This window comes from Salarias fasciatus, chromosome 5 (genome assembly GCF_902148845.1).
Source record: "Salarias fasciatus chromosome 5, fSalaFa1.1, whole genome shotgun sequence".
NCBI lineage: Eukaryota > Metazoa > Chordata > Actinopteri > Blenniiformes > Blenniidae > Salarias > Salarias fasciatus.
In genome coordinates, this window is record NC_043749.1 from 33,295,510 (window position 1) to 33,318,170 (window position 22,661).

At 45.4% G+C, this 22,661-nt stretch overlaps 2 protein-coding genes and 3 long non-coding RNA genes across 6 annotated transcripts in view; 3 read left to right on the forward strand and 2 right to left on the reverse strand.

The window, feature by feature from the left end:
- The window catches only part of LOC115388519 (heparan sulfate 2-O-sulfotransferase 1-like), a 134,799-nt gene that overhangs the window by 68,362 nt on the left and 43,776 nt on the right, over positions 1-22,661 (forward strand). The window lies entirely within an intron of this gene.
- On the forward strand, positions 5,405-7,712 carry LOC115388283 (uncharacterized). Of its 2 annotated transcripts, none has more exons than XR_003931459.1 (4): positions 5,405-5,544; positions 5,608-5,678; positions 5,752-5,813; positions 7,663-7,712. It is a non-coding gene; the product is annotated as an uncharacterized LOC115388283 (long non-coding RNA). The 2 variants fall into 2 exon arrangements; XR_003931460.1 differs by lacking the exon at positions 7,663-7,712 and adding an exon at positions 5,885-6,349.
- LOC115388285 (uncharacterized) lies at positions 8,059-8,423 on the forward strand. The gene is made up of 3 exons (XR_003931462.1): positions 8,059-8,109; positions 8,186-8,321; positions 8,397-8,423. It is a non-coding gene; the product is annotated as an uncharacterized LOC115388285 (long non-coding RNA).
- On the reverse strand, positions 15,119-16,127 carry LOC115388280 (lysozyme C-like). Its single transcript, XM_030091343.1, has 4 exons — positions 15,922-16,127; positions 15,491-15,646; positions 15,305-15,383; positions 15,119-15,227 (listed from the first exon to the last, which is right to left on the reverse strand). The coding sequence occupies exons 1-4, from the start codon at positions 16,052-16,054 to the stop codon at positions 15,161-15,163; spliced, it is 435 nt and encodes a 144-aa protein (XP_029947203.1). The 5' UTR covers positions 16,055-16,127; the 3' UTR covers positions 15,119-15,160.
- LOC115388287 (uncharacterized) lies at positions 19,100-19,457 on the reverse strand. Its single transcript, XR_003931464.1, has 3 exons — positions 19,407-19,457; positions 19,195-19,330; positions 19,100-19,119 (listed from the first exon to the last, which is right to left on the reverse strand). It is a non-coding gene; the product is annotated as an uncharacterized LOC115388287 (long non-coding RNA).

Genomic DNA, 22,661 nt, shown 5'->3' on the forward strand with positions numbered 1-22,661 from the left:
TCATGCGTTCATATCCTCGCGGCTGGACGACTGCAGCAGCCTGTTCACTGCCTCAACCAGAAAGAGCTGCTCGTCTTCAGTACGTCCAAAACTCAGCTGCCAGGCTGCTGACCAGCGCCAACAGGAGGTCCCACATCACGCCTGTTTGAAAATCTCTCCACTGGCTCCCTGTTATTCCACAATGCATTAACAGACACATCTTCATCGCTTCATCTGCTTTCATCCCTGTAGAAAAAGACAAATGTGTTGTGAGCAACTGAGCTTCACAATTCCACAGCCACACAATGAAAGACCAACAATGCCAGTGTAGGGGCATTCCATTAAGAATGAGCCAAAACTACATCAAGAGATGGACACACATCTGTCCAAAATTGTTCCCAACAAACTGATGTTGAACTACAAAATGACATGAACATTGGACTGATTGCAGGACTGCTGTAATATCCTATAGTTTCAGCTCATCAACTATGACATACAATCTAAAACACACAACGACAGAAACGTCTGAGTAACTTACTACAACAATGTTGACTCGGTCAACGTGGCAGCATCTGCAGGGTCAGAGGTAGAGTCCAGATGTTTGGAAGCTGCTGCTGAAGAGCTGTCCTCTAATGGATCATCGCCCTGCTCCAGATCCTCCTCCAGGTCCACAACACATCTCTCTGAAGGTCTCTTTACTGCTGTTGCTGAGGAACACAAAAGCTCTGCAGCGGATGGCCCAACACTAAATCCTTGCAGGACGCCGTGGCCTGGACACCTGTAAGCAGATAGAATCGTCACTACAGAAAGTCCACCCATGTGACACACAAAGACAGCCATAAATTACACTGCAAGTGAAAAGTATTACAACACAAAAATGATTCCAAATGATTCCACTTCATCACAAATAACTGTAGTCAGGGTGGCTCCAGACCTGCTCCTCTCAAATCAGGCTGAAGAATCCTCAAGGATAGCTGTGTGCTCACAGAGGGGGTCTGCAGGGGGCCGGTCTGCCGTGAAACATCCCTGGATGCTGGAAACTGTGTGGATGCACCGCTTCGGCTGGCCTACAAAGAGAGGACAGAGCTGACACCAACATCTTCTCAAATATGGACTCACAACAGCTACCAGCAGGGCAACAATGAGGAAAACAAACAGACACAATTGTAAAAAGTGAAGGGTTACAAAGACTGTTTCACTCCCAGTGTAAATCATATTGTAACATAGCCAAAGCTTGTTCGTCCAATAAACGTCACCAGTGCAAAATGTGTACTGTATCAACCTTCCACTTATTTGCTGCTGTGACCTATAAGTGAGACTCCAAAGCCCTATTCACACGGCAGTATGAAGACCTCAGGACCAATGATGATTTGTCAGCATTGAGAAAGATGTTTGTGATCTTGAGCCCAATGCGCAAAGTGTGTCATTTGTAAAGTCAGAACACCGTAAATGACCTGTCATATTTCACCAAGCACCAACGTGAGAATGTGCGTATCAGTGACTGGGGCTGGTCGTTGCCACCATAGACATAATAAAGAGTAGACCCCGCTTGGGGCGCTGCGCAACGAGAAATACGGCCGCCATCTTGGTCCGGTCCAGAGGCGCATACGCTCCAGTCATTTGTGTGGAGATTCAGCCGGAGCTCTGCTGTGACACCTGTGTGTGGGACGGTAGCGAGCAGGGCTCAAGGAATAACTTTTCACAGATAGGATTTAACGTTTTTTCAACATCACACCTGACTGTAGAGTCATTTGCAAACAGCTCGCTCATTAACAATTATAGCAACTTTTAGGAATAGATTTGCATTAACTTGAAAAATGAGAATGAGAGGTTCTAAGAAACTTGAAGGAATAAAATAGAATGAAAAAGGAAGAAAGTGAACTCTGAAACTCTGAAATAACTGATTCCAGCGTTCACAATGATCAGGAAAGAGAGAATCTGTCCAAACAGATGATCCCCCCTACCCCCACCCCCCAAAAAACAAAAACAAAAAGACACACAAAATGAGTAGGAAAAAAGCCAAAACAACAACAAAACAAAAGAAAAGGGAAAAACAAGCAAAAAGACAACAAGGAAAACATGCTTGAAGTGTGTTCCAAGTCTTTAAGTTTCCAGATCTCCTCCAAAGAGTAGGAGCATCACAATAAGGCTGTTGGCGTTGTTGAAGGGAAATATTCTATTGATTACATGGCATACATTACTTACTTATGACTTTATATTATATCATTATATTATATTTTGACATGTGTATATAAATAGATAAAGATATATAAAATTAAACAAAATAATTACAAATATTAAATTAGTCTATTAAAACGGCCAGTTACTAATAATTATTGAGACATAGCAGGAACCTAGCTCTAAACCTAGATATATCCCTGATTAATTATTAGACTATGGTATACAGCTCTGCCAGCATCTTCTAAAATATTATTTTATTCATTATAAACATTTGAAAACGCCAAAAATTGTGGCCTCTATCATGCCTCTTTGAATGACGTTTGCAGATGAAAAAAATGCGCAGTATTGAGCGAACTATGATTGATTTAATGTGCAAATAAAGTTGTGTTGAAGTCCCCCTGATATTATTTAGTGTTCAGTATTCCAGTTTTTCTCCAGTGGTTTTTCGCTCATTTGTTGAAAGAGAAATGAGTTTGTGAAAATAAAATGGAGAAATGTCCAAAGTAACAGAGTATAATGAAGCGATGCTAGCAAGAGTAGCTAACATTAGCTGGCATGCTAAAAGCACATTGAACAGGTTACGGTGGTGGAAAGCTGGCAAACAGGATGGTGTAAAGAATGTGGGCAAAAGTAGCCCCCGCAGAGTAGCTCTGCGGTTCTAAGGTGGTTCATGTGTGTCTCGATCGTGTTGCAGTGGATCAGTATGTATGCTAATGCGGGAACCGAACTCGCTACCCTGCAGTCCCAGGCCTGTGTTGCTAACCGCAAGGCTACACTACGGGGGCCCAGTAGAACAAAGACAGAGGGCGGATTTAAGCCTACTGACGTCACGAGGATGCGTTGGCCTCCAGTGCGCATGCGCCAAATGTCACTTCATTTCAACACACTGTTTGCTGCATCAAACTCCACGTTCAGCTTCATATGAAAACACACCGAAAACCAACTAACAAATGTCACCTACACTTTCACAGCACAAACAAGTCAAACACACCTGAAAAAGGGCCCAATGCTTTGCTCTCTGTGCCACCGACTCACCGGGATCAGCTCCTCTTCTCTGCAGACCCAACTAATCAATAGCGACTGGCTTTTCACAGGCTCAACAGGTAGATGGCAGAGTCCAGACAGAAAGGCCAGATTCTTTTTCATTGAAGAAAAAAAAAAGAAACATTTTCACAATGAACTTGAACAACAACGGGCTGGATGTGGGCCAGCCCAGCTCTGTGGTCACGCTAGTGAGGCTAAATGCGCATGCTCCCGAGAGCTTGGCAATACGTTCCAGCAATTTAAAGCCCCGTTTCAGCCCATTGATGGCAAATCAATGTGCTGGCTGATAAATTGTGGCCCGTTCTTGGCCAATCAGAACGTTTGTTTGGTTTTACGTCGATCTCCAGTGCGCATGCGCGAAACTGGGCGCATTTGCGCATTTAAAGTGAAAACCTGCCAAATGAAAGTTTTAAAATGTGAAAGCTGAAGCAGTATTGTGATGTGGGAAGCCTAATCTTTTATCTTTTCAATAGTTTTTCCCAAACATCTCTGTAAATTGTTCAAGTGTAGTTCATGACATTTTCAAAATAAAATATGGAAAAATGAAAAAGATTTTCTTTCCGTGTAGAACTTATCTCCAACAACTAATGTGTATCATAAGTTTGTCTGTTTTGTTTGTCTGCGCTGCCCACGACAGCTGCTGTTCTCAATTTCATTGCATTCTTCTGAACAATGACAATAAAGGAATTCTGATTCTCATTCTGAACATGATGTGAGCGAGCGACCTGGCTGTCTTCAGCATGTCCAAGCATCTTGTTGGGAGAGTTTCAGCACGGCTGACAATTTAGCTGAGGTGGATAAGTCTTGATTTCTACTTGAAGACTTTTAAGGATTCAGCACCTGTGGAAGCACCATTTATAGTTGTGTAAATGAAATGATTGAACAAGTTTGGAGCACTTCTAAAAGCAAAACTTGCACCTGTGTATTGTGAGTTGTGTACCTGCAGATGTTTTTTTCTCTTCAGAAATCATTCAATTGCAGGTGTCCAAGTTCTCCAAGTGTCAGATTCAAAAAAGTTGCATGCAAAAGCTCCTCACCTCTGATTGGCTTTTTCTCCACTGACTGAAGGTACAGATGGTTTTTCAACAAATACGTCAGTGCAGCTCTGTGATGTGTGACTTGAAGATGAAGGAAGGAGAGTCTGTGACTCTTGGCCAAGAACTTGAAATTGATGCAGGCGAACAAATGTTTTTCACCTCGTTTATTGCAACACGTTCTCCATTGGTTGTCCACACAGACACACGCGCACACGCACACACACGCACGCACGCACGGTCTTGTATTTCTATCCTTGTGGGGACCCTTACCCTAACCCTAACCCACACCACAACAAAGCCTAACCCTAAAGAAATGTTTTTGCACTTTTACTTTTTTCAGTAACAACAACATGGTCAAGAAAACACTGTTTCTCCGACTTAGGACCGGAAAAAGGTCCCCACACGTCGTTCCACGTTTTGCTATCCTTGTGGGGACATTTGGCCCCGACAAGGATAGAAATACAAGAACACACACACGCACACACACACACACACACGCACGCACGCACGCACGCACGCACGCACACACACACACACACACACACACACACACACACACACACACACACACACACACACAAAGCAGCACATTGTGCTTTCTTCTGACCAAATATGAGAAATGTAGAAATGCTTTCGGGTGACTGGGAGACTTCCCTCTTTCCATGTGGAGAATAAACACAGCTCTCCCCCGGTCTCAGATCAGCGTGACTTGTGGTCTGGTGGCGCCCCCTTGTGGGAAAAGGGAAGACGTGTGAATTGATTGAAACTCAGACAGTCCAAACTGTACAAATGAAGATTGTTGTTAATGTAAGAGATGATCAATGATCCACCTCAATATCTGAGGCCCTTACACCAACTTTGAAAACACCATGTTGTTTGTAGGTCACTGCAAATGCCATTTGAATTTCAGAGCAACATCAGAAAGTTGGTCAAACAGTGCTGTGGAGAAGTGATTTTGGCATTGAAGGGGATGAAATGCTTGACAGACACAGACAAAAGAAGAGTGGAGGTGGTGTGGCGTTGTTCACTCACACCACTGTGGAGTTTCAGGTGCTGGAACACATGTGAAGCATATGTAGTGGTAGGCGTGCACCGGCCTCCAGCACGCCCACCGAGTAACCAATCCCGCTGCGGCGGAGTTGTGATTAGAGTAAGTCGCCTCACCTGTGCGTCTCCTCTCCTCTGGCGTCCACACTCCATGCAGCCGATTCCAGAGACAGACACTTCTCCTTAACGCTAAAAGAGCTGGTCACAGATTCCTAGCTCAGGCTTGGTGACCTTGCGGCCGTTCATGAGCTTTGTGGTGAGTTGTACTCGCTCGTTGTTCATTCATAAAATTATTTGCATCTAATCCGCGTCATCATAGGTCTCCGGTCTCGTACGTGTGGGCTGCCTTGTAGTTCCTCGCTCTCTATTCTTGCGTGAAGCGCTTTATTGGTGAGTGTAAGCGAAACGTTCATTCATAAAGCCATGTGCAAATTATCATGGGATGTTTTGCGCGCTGTTTCAGACTTACAGCTGGGTGCGAGGTTTGTTTTCCTCCTGCTGCTCCTGGTTCAGAGCGCGGCCTTGGTGAGTAGTGGGGCTCTTCAGTCACAAAGTTAATCCATAAAAGCATAGGCTAATACAGTTTGCTTATTTAGGTTTCCAACCGGGCCTCCTCTTTTCCCCTGATTTGGTACTCCTCTCCGGATTTTCGCGTTCCTCTCCCACTTCCTACTGGCTCCTTGTCTGCCGCTGCGGAGCACTGTGAGCAGGGTGACGTACAGACTGTTGGACCGAGCGACCACTTGAGGGCGCTGGTGCCTTCCACAAAGACTAAGTGTGCGCTCTAAAACAAAATGAAACCAAAACAAATTGCTGTGTGAAAGTGTTTGGGTGGAAAATATTTTAAACCAACCGGAAATGTTTGATTTGATTAATACACTGTAAAATAAAGGTTATATTTTTTTTCTAAATTGCCTCTGTCCTCTTCAGTCCACCTACTTGTGCTGCCTTATTTAACTGCGGGGTTATTTTAGTTTAGTTGCTGGTTATACCAGCTGGCGTTGTCATTGTTTACAGTTTCTAAGTTAATGTTTATATCATCCCACTTCTGACGCCGCTCGGCTACACATAGATTACAATGGATTTCTGATGTACCCTCTTCTTAACCGTCCCTTTTTACCATCTGGAGTAATAGTCTAGTGGTAGAGCGTACGCCTCTCACCCGAGAGCTCGTGGGTTCGCGTCCCGGCTCTGTCGTGTTGTTTTTTTCACTCATTGAAATTCTGGAATTCACTAAAACATTCTTCAAGTCAGCTTCATCAAGAAAGCACAACACTTATTTTAAGTCCATATTTCTTACACCACAACGTTTCTTTGCTTGTTACAAGCAAATGTTCCCACATTTTTGACTATTTTTTTCTAGCTTTAAATGGGGCTGTATCATGCAAAATTCACTTTTTCTATGTTTTAACCTTGTTATATAGTTATGTACTCACCAGAAACACCCCCAAAGCGTTTTTTTTTTCTTCATGCCTGCCTGTTTGAGCTTTGCTCGTTGCTGTGCTGCTCAGAGAGGCAGCCCCTCCCCTACCCGTGAAAACGCTCTGTTCCCCATGTGGACGTGGCACGGAGAAGATGGCTCCCCTGAGCCCCCCTCCCGCAGGCCCTCGGTCATCATTTGTAACTGGGATTACGGATGAAAGCAACAATGAAGCAAGAGCAAGAGTCTGAAGGGTCTGCGCTTGGTGAGTTTCTAACAGGAAAATACGTTTCTGTGTGTCTTTGGGTGAAGAGAAGCTCGAGCAAAAGAGCTAAAGCTAGCCAGCGTTTTTGTTTTGAACGAGCGAAGCTCAAACAGGCAGGCATGAAGGAAAGAGAAAAAACGCTTTGGGGGTGTTTTTGGTGAGTTTTAGTTAATTAATTTTAGTTAATTCCAGAATTTCAATGAGTGAAAAAAACAACACGACAGAGCCGGGACGCGAACCCACGAGCTCTCGGGTGAGAGGCGTACGCTCTACCACTAGACTATTACTCCAGACGGTAAAAAGGAACAGTTAAGAAGAGGGTACATCAGAAATCCATTGTAATCTATGCTTCACATGTGTTCCAGCAGCTGAAACTCCACAGTGGTGTGAGTGAACAACGCCACACCACCTCCACTCTTCTTTTGTCTGTGTCTGTCAAGCATTTCATCCCCTTCAATGCCAAAATCACTTCTCCACAGCACTGTTTGACCAACTTTCTGATGTTGCTCTGAAATTCAAATGGCATTTGAAGTGACCTACAAACAACATGGTGTTTTCAAAGTTGGTGTAAGGGCCTCAGATATTGAGGTGGATCATTGATCATCTGTTACATGAACAACAATCCTCATTTGTACAGTTTGGACTGTGTGAGTTTCAATCAATTGACACGTCTTCCCTTTTCCCACAAGGGGGCGCCACCAGACCACAAGTCACGCTGATCTGAGACCGGGGGAGAGCTGTGTTTATTCTCCACATGGAAAGAGGGAAGTCTCCCAGTCACCCGAAAGCATTTCTACATTTCTCATATTTGGTCAGAAGAAAGGTGTGTGTGTGTGTGTGTGTGTGTGTGTGTGTGTGTGTGTGTGTGTGTGTGTGTGTGTGTGTGTGTGTGTGTGTGTGTGTGTGTGTGTGTGTGTGTGTGTGTGTGTGTGTGTGTGTGTGTGTGTGTGTGTGTGTGTGTGTGTGTGTGTGTGTGTGTGTGTGTGTGTGTGTGTGTGTGTGTGTGTGTGTGTGTGTGTGTGTGTGTGTGTGTGTGTGTGTGTGGAGGGCCAGCTGAAGCGAGCTCTGGACATGAAGCTGAACATCCGGCGGCAGAAGAAGGAGGTGAAGGAGCAGCACGTGAAGGAGGTGCTCGGGTACGGGCCTGCGCTCCTCCGCGCCGCACGCCGTCCACCGCACTCACGCCCCCGCTGACCCGAGCCGCTCTTTCAGCCAGTGCACCCACATCCACCAGAGGCGCGAGGAGATGGCCGACAAGATCCAGAAGATCTCCGGCCAGACGCAGCAGCTGAGGGCCGAGATCAAGAGCCTGAGGGACGTCTGCGGCGAGGAGACGGAGAAAGCCCAGGTACCGGCGGCCTCCCGCAGCAGCGGCAGGCCACTTCCTGTTCCCACGCTGACGCCTTCCTCCTGTCCCCTCCAGGCCATCTACAACACCCTGTCCGCTGCCGTGGACAAGCTCCACCAGCGCATCCAGGCTCACTCCAGAGACCTGAAGCTCGCCGCCGCCAAGATGTCTGCAAACATCTGAGCCTGTTTACTGTTCTCATATCTTCTCACTTTCAGAGCCTGATCAGACCAGGGGGGTTCCACAGTCTGACAGCTCATCTGTTTAATGCTGTTTTGTCTTCTGTTTAATGATTCATAAAGACAAACCAAGTCAACCATGTGTTTGGAAAAATTCTTTATCACTTGTCTTCATATTTTTCTCATGAAAAGTTTGACCACATGCCGACTCTTCTGTTTTCCTGATCAGCCCAGCCTCTTTGGACTTCAATCTAGAAACACATTTCCACTCTGATTTCACTGTAAAGCTGATGCTGCTGCATGACGACGAAGAGAAAAGAACTGAGGCTGGTTCTTCAGCCGATCCCCGAGCTGACGGGGTCAGAGGTCGTCCTCCTTCGGCCCTAGCCTCCTCTGTTATACAGGCGCTCAGCTCCACAGCTGCTCAGAGAATGCTAGGTAGCTATGCTAAGCGACCCCGATGGACAATAAATGCATAACTTGGACGACATCCGGCCAAATGTCCAGGTAAGAGGCGATTGTTTTTTTTTACTGCAGTTTGAAAAAGCGATCTTGCTGTTGGCTGTTCTGTGGCATTTTGTGGCGGATTCTGTGGTTTTAGAGGGCTTTGAGTGCTATGGTTGTAATCAACGGAGTCTCAGCTCTCATATGAGAGGCTGTTTGTGTGAATTGTATCAGGTTAAATTGCGCTATTATCAATATTTCGGCGAGTGGGTTGACACGGTCACGAATATAGTTCATAATTCATTTAGTTCGTGTTTGAGCTGTGTTTGGGGTGTGTAATAATGGCTGAAATGTTCGGTTAGCCCAGGTTTTGCTGTTTAATTTGAGGATAAGCATCATGACATTCTGTCAGAAATAATGCATATTATTAGACAATCTCTGAAATGTTTGCTGTCAGGCCCCCAATTGGGGGGCGCTCGGGCTTAAGGGGTTTTAAAGGGGATATTTCTGTGTACATTTAGGTTGAAGCATTAGCAAGTGCAGTATTGAGCTTTTTGTGAGTTGGGACTGTCTGTTTTCTCCCTTGAATCCATGTTTGAAGCTGAGCAGAAGACTGAAAAGACTGTAGAAGCAGTTTGAAAGTTCCTTCACTCGTCTGGACTTGATGTGAAAATATGAAGCAATGAATGATCTGTGGCTGTAGAGGGCAGCAGTACGCTTCGATGAGAAGAAGAAGAAGAAGAAGAAGCGGACACAGGACAGAGCATCAGGGTGAAGCGACAATCGGCTGTGGTGAGGTTTTTTTGAAATGGTCTTGGATGTAAATTGTGTGAAAATGAGTGTAAAAGAGGTGAGGCTGTGATGTGTGAGAATGCAGCAGTTGTACATGCGTGTATAAAGAGCGTGAGTGAAGGTGGTTGAATGTGTTTAGTTTTGAAAAGTAAAAACCTAACTAAGCTATTGGGCGATCTGGCAAGTAACTAGCTAGCTAACTGATGGCCATCTGGCATGTGTCCCCCCCAGAAACAGACACTGGGACGACCATCGTGCTTCAGGCACATATTGAGAAGCGGGTCCCTGTGGGACTCGAACCCTGGTTGCTCGCTGTTTCCAGCTCACAGGCGCGGTGACACTTTAACGTAGTCACGCGCACAGGGCGGTTATACAGGCGACGAATGTCCTGTTTAAAGCTGACGTCATCATCTGTGAGCGACGCAGCCAGCCTGCTGGGATGGACGCTGTTAAGTCTGGCCACTAGGGGGCGACGCGACTGTGTGTGCACAACCTCATCTCACCCTGCCCTTCACCTGAAAGGAAACTGACAAAAACTGTTTTGTTTTGTTTTTTCATCACCTCTTCAGGTACACACGCTCCGCTCGCACCGCCAGCTCTGTGTTAGCTCGCAGCAAAATGTTGCACAAACATATTTCACCACTAAAAATTAAAAAACCAAGTCAACCTTCATTTATTTGCCACTGCGTGCCACCAGCTTCACAGTAAACACAAATACCAACTTTACAACTACAATTTTACATTATTACACTTATCCAAAAAACACATGGAAATTACACTCCTGCTTAAGGACACACCCCCAAGAGTCTTGCTTTCTAAAAGCAAAAGCTACATCTGGATGTGTGGATGTCTCTTTGTCACGCCACATTTCCAAAAATATCATCAAGGAATTCAATAAAATACCATATGATTATATTTGGAGAAGAAAAAAATATTCTTCTGAGTCAAGGAAACGTGAAAGAGTGATTTATACTGAATTCTGCCATATCTTTCATTTCTTACATTTTTTCTTTGTCAAACATTTGGAGTCCTTTCAATAAAGATATTTATCAAAGAACTAAGATAGCCTGAAGTTAAACTGCCCACGGTAAAAACACTGCTTTGGCAGCTCAAGCAAACATTAGAAAATGAGCTGAAAACATGTCAACAATTCAACTCCTCGTCGTCTGGTCTGAGATCACATTTTCACTCCCTACCAGTCCTACCTGGACCCCTGCTGGGGATGATGATGGTTGATGGAGAAGAGCTTCCATGTGTGTTTCTGGCTCTGACCGTCACCATGTGCTCCTCCCCGGGGTTCAGGCTCAGAGTCACACTCTCACTGCTGTTTGCCACTTCGCTCCTGATCTGCCACTCTTCCTCTCTGCTTTTAGTCCAGGTCACTTCGTAGTCCAGGATCTCTCCTTGGCTCTGATTGGCCACCAGCTTCTGCACACAAAACACACTTCACCACTCAGAACTCAGTCTGAGATTCAGATCTTGACACTAAAACTGTAATACTGCAGTAACAAGATCACTTTTTTCTATTTCTCCTGTTATGAATTGAAGTCTGTAAAGCCACACTTCTTTTCCAGACTATTATCATTGTATGAATCTGACCATTAAAAACATGAAGGTGTGTGAGTGTCATGTGACTCACTTTCCACATAACCAGTGTGTGGTTTTCCTTCATCTGCATCCACACATTCAGAGCCTCTGGAACTGTGGGACCAACAGATCATCACTTCCTGTTAAACTCTCGTTGACGTAAAGCACTCCTGTCTCTCTGTGCAGCACTCACCATCACCTCTGGTGTGAAAGACCAAGTCTCTGCTCCAGTCCCCCCACCTCCAGAAGTGCTGAGCTGTTCCACATCGTACCCTCACACTGTACCTCCAGTGAGGGATCAGCTCCTTTAAAACCACAACCTTAAGGCCCATTCCAACGCTTTCAACCTTGAGACACAATGCAGAAAATCATAAAGATATTCAGGTTCAAACAGGAGCTTCACAGAGGAGCCTTCCATCATCCACTCACTGTTTCAGCGTGATTGATGAGTGTTTGGCATGTTATATTGAGGTCTTTGCACTGCTCCACAGTCCAGGTCCATGTCAAGCTGGCGTTCCTGGAGTTCACAGCTGAAGCTGTCAGAGCGTCTGGAGCGAACATGTGGACTGAAGAACAGACCGAATCCGTCATACTCACAGCCGATATAAGTACAAGCTCCGTAGGAAGTGGTGTTTGTTTGGCACTTGACGCCGACGCAGACCTCTGACGGCTGCTTCAGCAGCAGAGTCAGGCCGTACGTCTGATCGCTGATCTCAGAGGAGTTCATCTCAGCTCCTCCGTAGCCGCTCAGATACATGCGGTCAAAACTCTGAGCCGCCGGCACCACGCAGCAAAATGTGGCCTTGCTTCCCGCCTGAAGCACTCGGTCCCGAGGGAAGACGCGCTTCCTCTTCAGGGCTCTAGTTCCTGCAGGGAAACAACATGATGACGTGAGATCAGCTGTTCTTCTGTGGTCTCAGCTCTGAAGCCCTCCCTCCTGAAACATCTGGACCTGAGTAACAACAAGCTGCAGGATTCAGGAGCTGAGCAGCTGTGTGGTTTTCTGGAGAGTCCACTCTGTAGTCTGCAGACTCTGAGGTGAGGGTGGGGTATTAGGGATGGCTTGATACCACCTTTTCATGTCTTCATGTCCCATGCCGGTAGCATGAAATTGAGTATTAGCCAATTCCAATACCAATCTGATACTGATACCAATCCAGTACTGATACCAGTCCAACCTCCTTTAGTGATCAATAATGGTAGCCTTCATCATAATTTTCTGAATACAGACATCTAAAAATCGCACATTTACCATGCAACAAATATTCTGCTCTCCTGAAGGACGAAATAAAATAGCTGACAAAATAACTGAAGTAATGCAATACTGCCATGTTAGGGTTTTTTTTTAAATCAAGACTCCAGATTTAACAGCTTTTGATGTTGGTAAAAAAAAAGAATGCAACAATGGTTGTATTAATTCCGGATGACTGCCAAAAGGAGATGCTGAAAGCTCTGAATGTTCCCTTCACACATGTGAAGTTCTAGTATGTGTACCCACAACGTCACTGGTGACCTTGTGCATGACCCTAGAAAGGTTATAAGCTCCAGTGTCACCTCAGGTTCGGTTCCTACAGAATCACCTTGACTGATCATGAAGATTCTGAGTGACAGAGTGCTCTGGCGGTCATCCGGGATTCATAGAACCATAGTTACATTAGTAACTTTCATTCTATTTGACACGTTCTGAAAGCCAGAAGGCGGTGCTGAAATCCCTGAATGTCTACAGTACACTCCAGTAAACTAAATCTGAGCTGCAGTGAAGCTGTGAGTCTAAATTGAAAATGTAAAAAGTGACACATTCCGTAAGCTTCATGTATGACTCAGTGAAAGTAGTTCAAAGCAGATTGTTTGGTGCTGAGTTCCTGTCATTATACACACCTGTTCTCACAACCAAATTCTGGAAAAATTACATTCACAGTGGTTCTTCCAACGTTTGCCCGCATCCTTCCATCAGCCTCGGCCATCATGAGGCCGTGATGCACAGCATGATCCACAAGTGGAGCCCTAATTTCACCAGGGATGTACTGACAATCTCCTTCCTCTGTTTGGTCCTCTTCCCCATCCTCAGCCCTTTTCCATGCGGCTGACCTTCCATTTCTGTGTCAGTGTTGGAGAAATGATCCACACTGTCCTGCTTGGGTCTGACACGCTTGTCAAGTGAAGGTTGATGGGATTCAGCTGAGTGACAATGGAAAAGTGACTTGTTACAACTGATAAGAAAATGCTTCTCACACCTGATCAATGAAGCTGAAGTTCACCTGAGAATAGCTTGATTTAAGAGACACTCAGGAAAAACATTCAAAATGTCAGATTTGCTTGACCGATTTTGACTAGTACATTTTCTAGCATCTAACAACTCAAGCAATGAAATGACTGTTAGTTTTATAGAGAATGACTCCAGCATTCCCAAGTATAGTTCATTTTGACTGACATGAGCAAATGACCACATTAAATGCCAGAGTTGTATGAAAAGCATGTGATGCATGTCCAGAAGTATCTGATTTGTTAGAATGACAAACTGCGACTACGATGTGTGTAAATGGCTGAATGTTGTGGAGATTGAACTGTTGTGCAAAAGTGAAATGCGATGTGACAAAGGCACCAGAGTGACTGAGAAAAACTAAACACAGGGCAAATTCTGAGACTGGAATCCCACCTGGCCTCCAGCAGCTCCGAGTGCATAGTCAAGGCCAACCATGAATGGGATGGTTCAAGTGTCAAGTAGTACCTAAACCATGGAAGGATCAATGAAGTACTTTCAAGGTCACAAACCCATTTGACAGAAACCTCATTCTGAAGCCTCGGGTCCAACTGGCTTGATAAAGTTTGGATCCATTGGCCAAATCAGACAACAGCAGCTTTACCATGCATTTGGAGTTCTGCAGCTCAGTATTTTTTTTTCCACCCATTTAAGTCATTCATGTAACCAGTAAACTAAGGCCCAATCCCATTTCTCCTTCTAGCCCTACCCCTTTGAAACGGAGTGCTAAGGGGTAGGGCCCAAAGTAAAACCCTCCGAATTGGAACACCCCTCCGACAATCGCGTACGTCATCAGTAGTCGCCGCTGCCGTAGACAGATGCGACAATTGTTTGGCAAAGATTTCCCTTACATTTTAAAACTTTATTAATCGACAAAATACTGACATGAACTTCTTTCGTTGCAGACGTCGCCATCTTTCTTTCTGGGAAATCTGTGGAGAGGGGCGCTTGTTTTGTCTGCCTATACCGTCAGTGGCGGGTGTGGTTAGTTCACTTCCGCATTGGCGGGGGCGATGGTTTCCCACCCGCGCATTCCAGGCGGGCAGTGTTGAAGAAACCAGTTTATTGAAAATAATTGTCTGTTGCGTTTGGAATGCGTGGGTGTGGAAACGATCACTCCTGCCAATGCGGAAGTGAACTAACCCCGCCCCCCACTGACAGTGCAGGCTGACGAAACAAGCGCCCCTCCCCACCAGATCATACCCCTCCGTTTGAAGTGTGCCTCTCGAGAACCTCCTTTTGGAGGGGTGACTGGCCCTCCTTCTTGGCCTTACCCCTACGTCATGACAATTGGGACACTCCTACCCCTCCCCGTGAATGCGCAAAATGAGGGGTAGGGCCGAGGGGTGAAATGGGATTCAGCGGAAATCATCTAAAATCAACACTCCAAGCTATTCTCTGGGTCACTTTTAAATGCAAGAAGGATAAAGCTCAAATGAAAGAATTGATTGAATACTTCCTTTTCAGGCACTTTATTAGCTGCAGTACGTCAGTGTGTTCAGCATTTGTCTGAAATATTGTTGAACCACAAAAAAGTTGTTCAACTGCAGCAGAGGATGCTGGACTCCAGGAGCTGATCACACACCACATCCCTGCACATAGGAGCTCAGGTCCTGGTTCTCACAGTGACGTTTCCAGGCCACCCTGAAACACAGCCGAGTCGTTTATTCCTCCACATGTGAAGGTTAAAGCAGTGAGTCCATCACATGTTCAGGACTTACCAGGCTCTGACGCCTTGAGGATCCTTCACCACACGCTTGGCACAGTTGATCGCTGCACCAACGTCGTCACTCAGAAGCTCTGAAATTGAATTTGGTGGATCATTATTAATTTACATCCATGTGCTGAAAGTCAAAGAACCAGGTATGTTTTAGTGGGAGGTGTAAATGCAGGGATTCTTCACTGACCGCTGCATTTGATGTTGCAGCCGTTGCTTGTAGGGGAGCCGTCCTCGCACCAATAGCGGCTGTTGATCTGGAAGATGCCGTAGTCTGTGGAGCCGGGTCCGTTGTAGTTGGTGGCTCCGGTGTCATAGCTGGACTCCCACTGAGACAGGCACACCCCTGCAGAATGAAAGTATCACACTGGGCATCAAAGACTTGTTTGGCAAGTCTGGTGTTCATCATCATTTGAAGTCTCTCAGCCTCTGAGTCTGGTTCACTGCTGGCAAGTCCTCCTAAAGTTTTAATCTCTGAAATGAGTTAGTTGTGTCTCACACTGAATCGTGGGTTAAATTCAGCTGGTTGAGAGGAGTCATTAACACAAACGCCTCTCAGACAACATGAGGACTACATGTGATATATCATTCTGTTGTTTGTTTAGAGCTATTTGTACTCACAGTCAGCCAGGGTGACGCCTCGGTACCCGTCCATCCCATATTTCTTCAACACTCGGGCCCATTCGCAGCGCTCAAACACTTTGGCACTGCTCACAGCCAGCAGCAGCAGGAACACCAGACTCCTCATGACCATCTCTGCAGAGCTTTCTCTAAAGAAACCAAAGTAAAGAAAACCTGTGATGAACAGTGTAAAGCTGCAGGACTAATGTCTCCTCCTCAGCTCTGCCTCCTTTAATACTGCAGGCTCCGCCCTTTGGTCACAGCTGAAACAGAACCTGCACTCAACTCCAAACAAGACGCAGCTGTGGAAAGGTTCAGTTCTCTCTCATAGACTGTTGAAGGATCATTCAAACCTGAAGAAAGAGTTCTGGACTCAAGACAATTCACAGAGTTTCACAGGGAAATGAAGGAAATACATTAAAACAAAGACAATAAAGATTCTTCATCTGATGTGGTTATGATGTTTAAATACAACAGGTTAATTGTTCAATGGACAGCCTGAGCAAATAATGCTGTTTCCATTTTTTTGAAACATCTTAACCATTTTAGATAGGGTGAATTAAAGTAGAGTACTCATTGTGTGTGTTAGTTTGGCCACATTTTGTATTGTTCATTGCTGTCTGTTTTTGTTTGTCTTGTTCTAAGTTGTGAAAAAAATAAAAACTTGAATTACAAAAGAATACAGTACAGAGCTGACCAATAACTGATGACCAAAATGGCAACGTGTGTGTGTGTGTGTGTGTGTGTGTGTGTGTGTGTGTGTGTGTGTGTGTGTGTGTGTGTGTGTGTGTGTGTGTGTGTGTGTGTGTGTGTGTGTGAGAGTGCGCCTGTGCCCGTGTCCGTGCGTGCGCACCTGTCTGTCTGTCAATCTGTCATTTTCCAGCATCCTTGTATTCCCACAGCTGAGCAGCCACACTTAGAGGAGGAGGAGACTGGAGACTGACTGTGAAGCAGCTTTGTCTGGAACTCCAGCTACTAAGGTGTATGTCAGGTTCAGAGGTCATTCATGAACATGTTACTTGAAGTTGTTGTGTAATTATCTCCTACTTGAGTTAATTTACTGTAAAAAAAAAAAAACATTTAAAAATAGATTGTCCTATTGTGTATGATATTTACTTGTGAATACATAGAAAAGCCCAGACCTAAACATAGAAAATCTCAATTAAAAAAATCAATGAAAATATGTGACACACTATGTTTTTCAGGAGCTTTTCCAGAGCCAGAGCCTTCCCGGTAAGCAGTGCAACAACTTTCATCAAGTTGGCGGATGACACCACGGTGGTGGGTCTCATCTCTGGAGGAGATGAGACTGCTTACAGGATGGAGGTGGAGCGACTGTCAGACTGGTGCACCATCAACAACCTCACCCTCAACACCTCCAAGACAAAGGAACTGCTAGTCGACTTCAGGAGGTGTAAACCAGACATACAGCCCATCACACTCAGCGGGGACAGGCTGGAGATAGTGAAAGACTTCAGGTTCCTGGGCACATACATCAGCCAAGACCTGACTTGGACTGCAAACTCCACATCCATTCTGAAGAAGGCACAGCAGAGACTCTACTTCCTGAGGATTGTCAGGAAGAATAACTGAAGAACTGAGCTCCTGGTGTCCTTCTACCGCTGCCTGGTGGAGTCGGTACTCAGCCATGGCGTCTGCTTGTGGTTCTCTAGCTGTACAGTGGCGGAGAGGAAGCAGCTCCAGAGGATTATTAGCACCGCCCAGAGGCTGACTGGCTGCCCTCTTCCATCTCTGGAGGAGATCTATCAGACCCGCTGCCTCAGGAGAGCCCGCAGCATCATCGGGGATTCCTCACACACCAGCCACCACCTCTTCCAACTCCTACCCTCGGGAGGCGTTTCAGGGCAATAAAGACAAAAACACACAGACTCAAAAACAGCTTCTATCCTACAGCTGTCATTGCCCTGAATACTGCACCATAACCAGTCCCTGAACAAGAACAACATGTGACCACCAACTGTGTCATATATTTATATTTATATTGCAAGACACGCAAACTTTTAGTCTATTTATTTTATACCGTTTCTGCACTATTTTTGTCTTGCACTATTTTGTCCTTTTGTCTCTTTTGTTTGTCTGCACTGCCCACGACAGCTGCTGTTCTCAATTTCATTGCATTCTTCTGAACAATGACAATAAAGGAATTCTGATTCTCATTCTGAACATGATGTGAGCGAGCGACCTGGCTGTCTTCAGCATGTCCAAGCATCTTGTTGGGAGAGTTTCAGCACGGCTGACAATTTAGCTGAGGTGGATAAGTCTTGATTTCTACTTGAAGACTTTTAAGGATTCAGCACCTGTGGAAGCACCATTTGCAGTTGTGTAAATGAAATGATTGAACAAGTTTTGAGCACTTATGAAAGCAGAACGTGAACCTGTGTGTTGTCCCAGGAGTTAAGCTGATGTATTTACATCACATCTGTAAATAGACAAAAAAGACAAACTACGCATTTACATAGTTTTACGTTGTTTCTTTTTTTGACTGAAAATGTGACGTACTGCACCTTTAAACGCTGGAGTTTCATCTCCTGACATGTGACGGCCATCTGTCCAGCAGAACATGACTCTGATCGGCGAAATCAACCAGCTGCGTCTGGCCAGGACCCAGATCAAGGACTACAAGACTCAGGTCTCCACGTTCAACAGGTCCAGCAGGCTCCGGCCCGCCTCGGATCAAGGAGCAGCGGGGGGGCCGAAGGAGGACGACCTCTGACCCCGTCAGCTCAGGGATCGGCTGAAGAACCAGCCTCAGTTCTTTTCTCTTCGTCGTCATGCAGCAGCATCAGCTTTACAGTGAAATCAGAGTGGAAATGTGTTTCTAGATTGAAGTCCAAAGAGGCTGGGCTGATCAGGAAAACAGAAGAGTCGGCATGTGGTCAAACTTTTCATGAGAAAAATATGAAGACAAGTGATAAAGAATTTTTCCAAACACATGGTTGACTTGGTTTGTCTTTATGAATCATTAAACAGAAGACAAAACAGCATTAAACAGATGAGCTGTCAGACTGTGGAACCCCCCTGGTCTGATCAGGCTGTGAAAGTGAGAAGATATGAGAACAGTAAACAGGCTCAGATGTTTGCAGACATCTTGGCGGCGGCGAGCTTCAGGTCTCTGGAGTGAGCCTGGATGCGCTGGTGGAGCTTGTCCACGGCAGTGGACAGGGTGTTGTAGATGGCCTGGAGGGGACAGGAGGAAGGCGTCAGCGTGGGAACAGGAAGTGGCCTGCCGCTGCTGCGGGAGGCCGCCGGTACCTGGGCTTTCTCCGTCTCCTCGCCGCAGACGTCCCTCAGGCTCTTGATCTCGGCCCTCAGCTGCTGCGTCTGGCCGGAGATCTTCTGGATCTTGTCGGCCATCTCCTCGCGCCTCTGGTGGATGTGGGTGCACTGGCTGAAAGAGCGGCTCGGGTCAGCGGGGGTGTGAGCGCGGTGGACGGCGTGCGGCGCGGAGGAGCGCAGGCCCGTACCCGAGCACCTCCTTCACGTGCTGCTCCTTCACCTCCTTCTTCTGCCGCCGGATGTTCAGCTTCATGTCCAGAGCTCGCTTCAGCTGGCCCTCCTCCACACACAGGTTCTTCAGCTCCTTCTGCAGCTTCACACGCACGCACGTACGCACGCACGCACGCACGCACACACACACACACACACACACACACACACACACACACACACACACACACACAACTGATAAACACAAGAAACTAATTTCCTTCAAAGAAAGCTGAGAAAATAGCCACGCTCACACGCCTGCGTGTGTGTTTCAGTTTAACTATCCTTCCAAACCCTTTGGCCAAGAGGGGGATTTGTGGGAAATCTTACATTTTATTTGAGTGCTTGCTTGCTTACATATAGTCTAGTGGAAATGGACTATCATATGAATGCATATAATGTGGCTTGTAAAACTGCTTGTGTAGCTTTAATCATAACCGGACGAGCCCCCAGAAACTGGGGACTGACTGAGCCACGAGGCTGGGAGTGAGGATGGCAAGGTCTGATGATCAAGGTTTTGTCCACTGTAGGGACGTTACTGTTGTGTTTCTGTGTGTTTGTCTGCTGTGTTGTCCCATGTTTGAGGAGGATGGGAACGAGAACGATTTCACAAAACACTGTGTTGCTTCCATCATCTCCAGCTGCAATTTGATGTCAGCGTACATGCAGGCAGTATCAAAATAACATACTGTGTAGTGGAAGCCAAAATGACCTTTCACAGTAAATGTCTCTTCTTATATTAACTATGTTATGCATTGTATGACATATAACAATCATCGTGAATTTCTTAAAATGAAATTAAGCATATTTTACCACAGAAAATGGACAGAAACAATAAGATCAGAGGGTGTTTAAGATTGTGGTTACGAGTGTCATTCAGTGTTCAGTGAACCTTCACAAAGCAATCAGGAAGCAGCCATGAGCAGTCAGTCCCGCTCTCTCACCAGCACTCTGAAACATGTCCGCAGAAAAAAGGGATCTGCATCCAGAGCTTCTCAGGTTTACAGTCAGGCCCTCCTGACGACACACACTCACACTGCAAAAAAGGATTTCTAAGAAAGTAAAAATAATCTTATTTCAGGGATATTGTTCTTATTTTTTGTCTAAAAAGTCAAATAATCTTGACAAGCAAGTTTTGTTCTAGAAAATTATTCTTGTTTTAAGAAAATATATCTAACATTTTCTCAATAAGACACTACAGCTAATATTGAGCTAGAATTACTAGTAATAAGCTACAACAATGGTATACATGAAATGCGTTGGATGCCATCATCCAGACAATCACGAAATTCAAATGTAGTAAAGCTGTTCAACCACTTCGGTTATTGTCACAAAAATAGGATTTTAAACAAGTTTGCACTAAATTGTAAAAGTAATGTCAGAAACGAGTAGACAGCAATATAAAACATGCATTTATACAGTTTATCAGCAAAAAAAAAAAAGTGATTTTAAGTAAATATTTCTTACACGACAAAGTTTCTTTGCTTGTTAGAAGCAAATTTTCTTACATTTTGGACTCTTTTCTAGTTTTAAGACACATTATGGTCTTAAAGTGGCTAGATTTATAGTCTAGTTTAAAGAATTCTTGCCAAGTAAATTGTGCTTACCCCATCAGCAGATTTTTTTGCTCAAAACAAGAAAATTTGCCCAGATTTAAGAATATTTAGCTTATTTCTAGTAGGGCGTTATTAAGGAGGAGTGACAGTGGAGCAGAGCTGGACTACTCTCTCTGATCAGAGCTGATAATATATGAAGTGTATCCTCCAGACAAATACAAACTGACCATTTCTAAGTACTGTGAATACTATCACTACCAGCGGAAGTGAAAGATCTTACTTTGCCAAGTCCAGATAAGCCATGTGGCCGTGGTAGAAGCCGGGCTTCTTCTCTTTCCATGAGGTGATGTTTTTCACAACACGAATCTGGAGATGACAGATTAAAACAAGCTTAATATGGAAAAGAGTAGCTGCAGTTTGGTGCTTGAGATGAATGTAAAAGTTCTGAAGTCACTGAAAGCTTCTACCAGATTGACATTTCAGTGAGACCGAGTCAGCTCAGCTGTCTTTCCCCAAAGGAAACAGAAAGCAATGTGGGCCCAACAGTGACTGAGGAGGACTTCTGTAGACAAATTAAAGTTTTCCAGATTAGTGATGTTCAAAAACAGAGAGTTGAGCGCTGTGTATCCAGGCAGTCAAGTTTAAGACTAATAATACTGGCTCACAGTCTCACATCTCAACAAACCAGTCCAAGCTAAAAACAACAAACGAGTGGTTATTTGATTGTCATTATAAAATTAAAAAAATGAAAATTCAAAGTTCTCTCTCAGGGTCAAGAAGGGATAAAAGCCGGCTGAATTTCAGTTTGTGTTTCTAGAGTTTGGGGAGATTGGTTGGCATCGCTGGGCGGAGTGCGGTCGCAGCTTCCTGGACGGTGGAGGGAAGACTGGAGCACAGTGAGAGCAGGACAGGTCGTCCCCCCACTGCTGGGGTCCACGGCTGCAGCAGGCCGGCTGCTCCTCGGCATGGCTCTATTCCAGACACATGATCGGTTCAGCAGGGAGCAGCTCTTTGTCATTATCCGTCAAAACATTGAAATATGGAATCTATCCAAAAGCTTATTGGCCGTGTTTCATATGTCTACGGAGGAAAAGTTATTTAGTGATCAGTATCTACGGTATATAGTTTTATTACCCAGCCCTACTCAGGGCGTGGTTAAAGCTTTGTCATCTGAAAGCAGAACTTTTCTGAAGCAGCACAGCAGCGTGCAACCACGCCAGAGAATGTGTTATTGAACCCTTTGTCTCTGCTGCATCAGAAGCACCAGGGTGAATGGAAACCAGCTGGTGTGGGAGCTGGAGTCCTGCTTGTCCTGCTCGCTCACCTGGTCCTGCAGAGAGAGGACAGGGTTGTTTGGGGAGATGTTGACGTGCAGGACGTGGAACTGGTTTTTCCTGCAGAGGTCGTAGGCGATGTTGGTGAAGGACGTGCTGGCCGTCTGGGGCACTCTGTTGTAAATGATGACCGTGTTGTCTCCTCTGGCCGGCGGCGGCTGGTCCTCACCGACACGCCGCTCAGTCTCAGCCACCTCTGGCTTGAGGAGGACGCTCTCTGAGAGGGACGGAGAGCAGGACATGTGAGGACTCCTCAGAGACTGATGGCAGACACCATTATATTCTTGAAGAAAGTTGTGACGAGCGTTTTGAAATGGTAACAAATTTAGCAGGAAGGTTATTA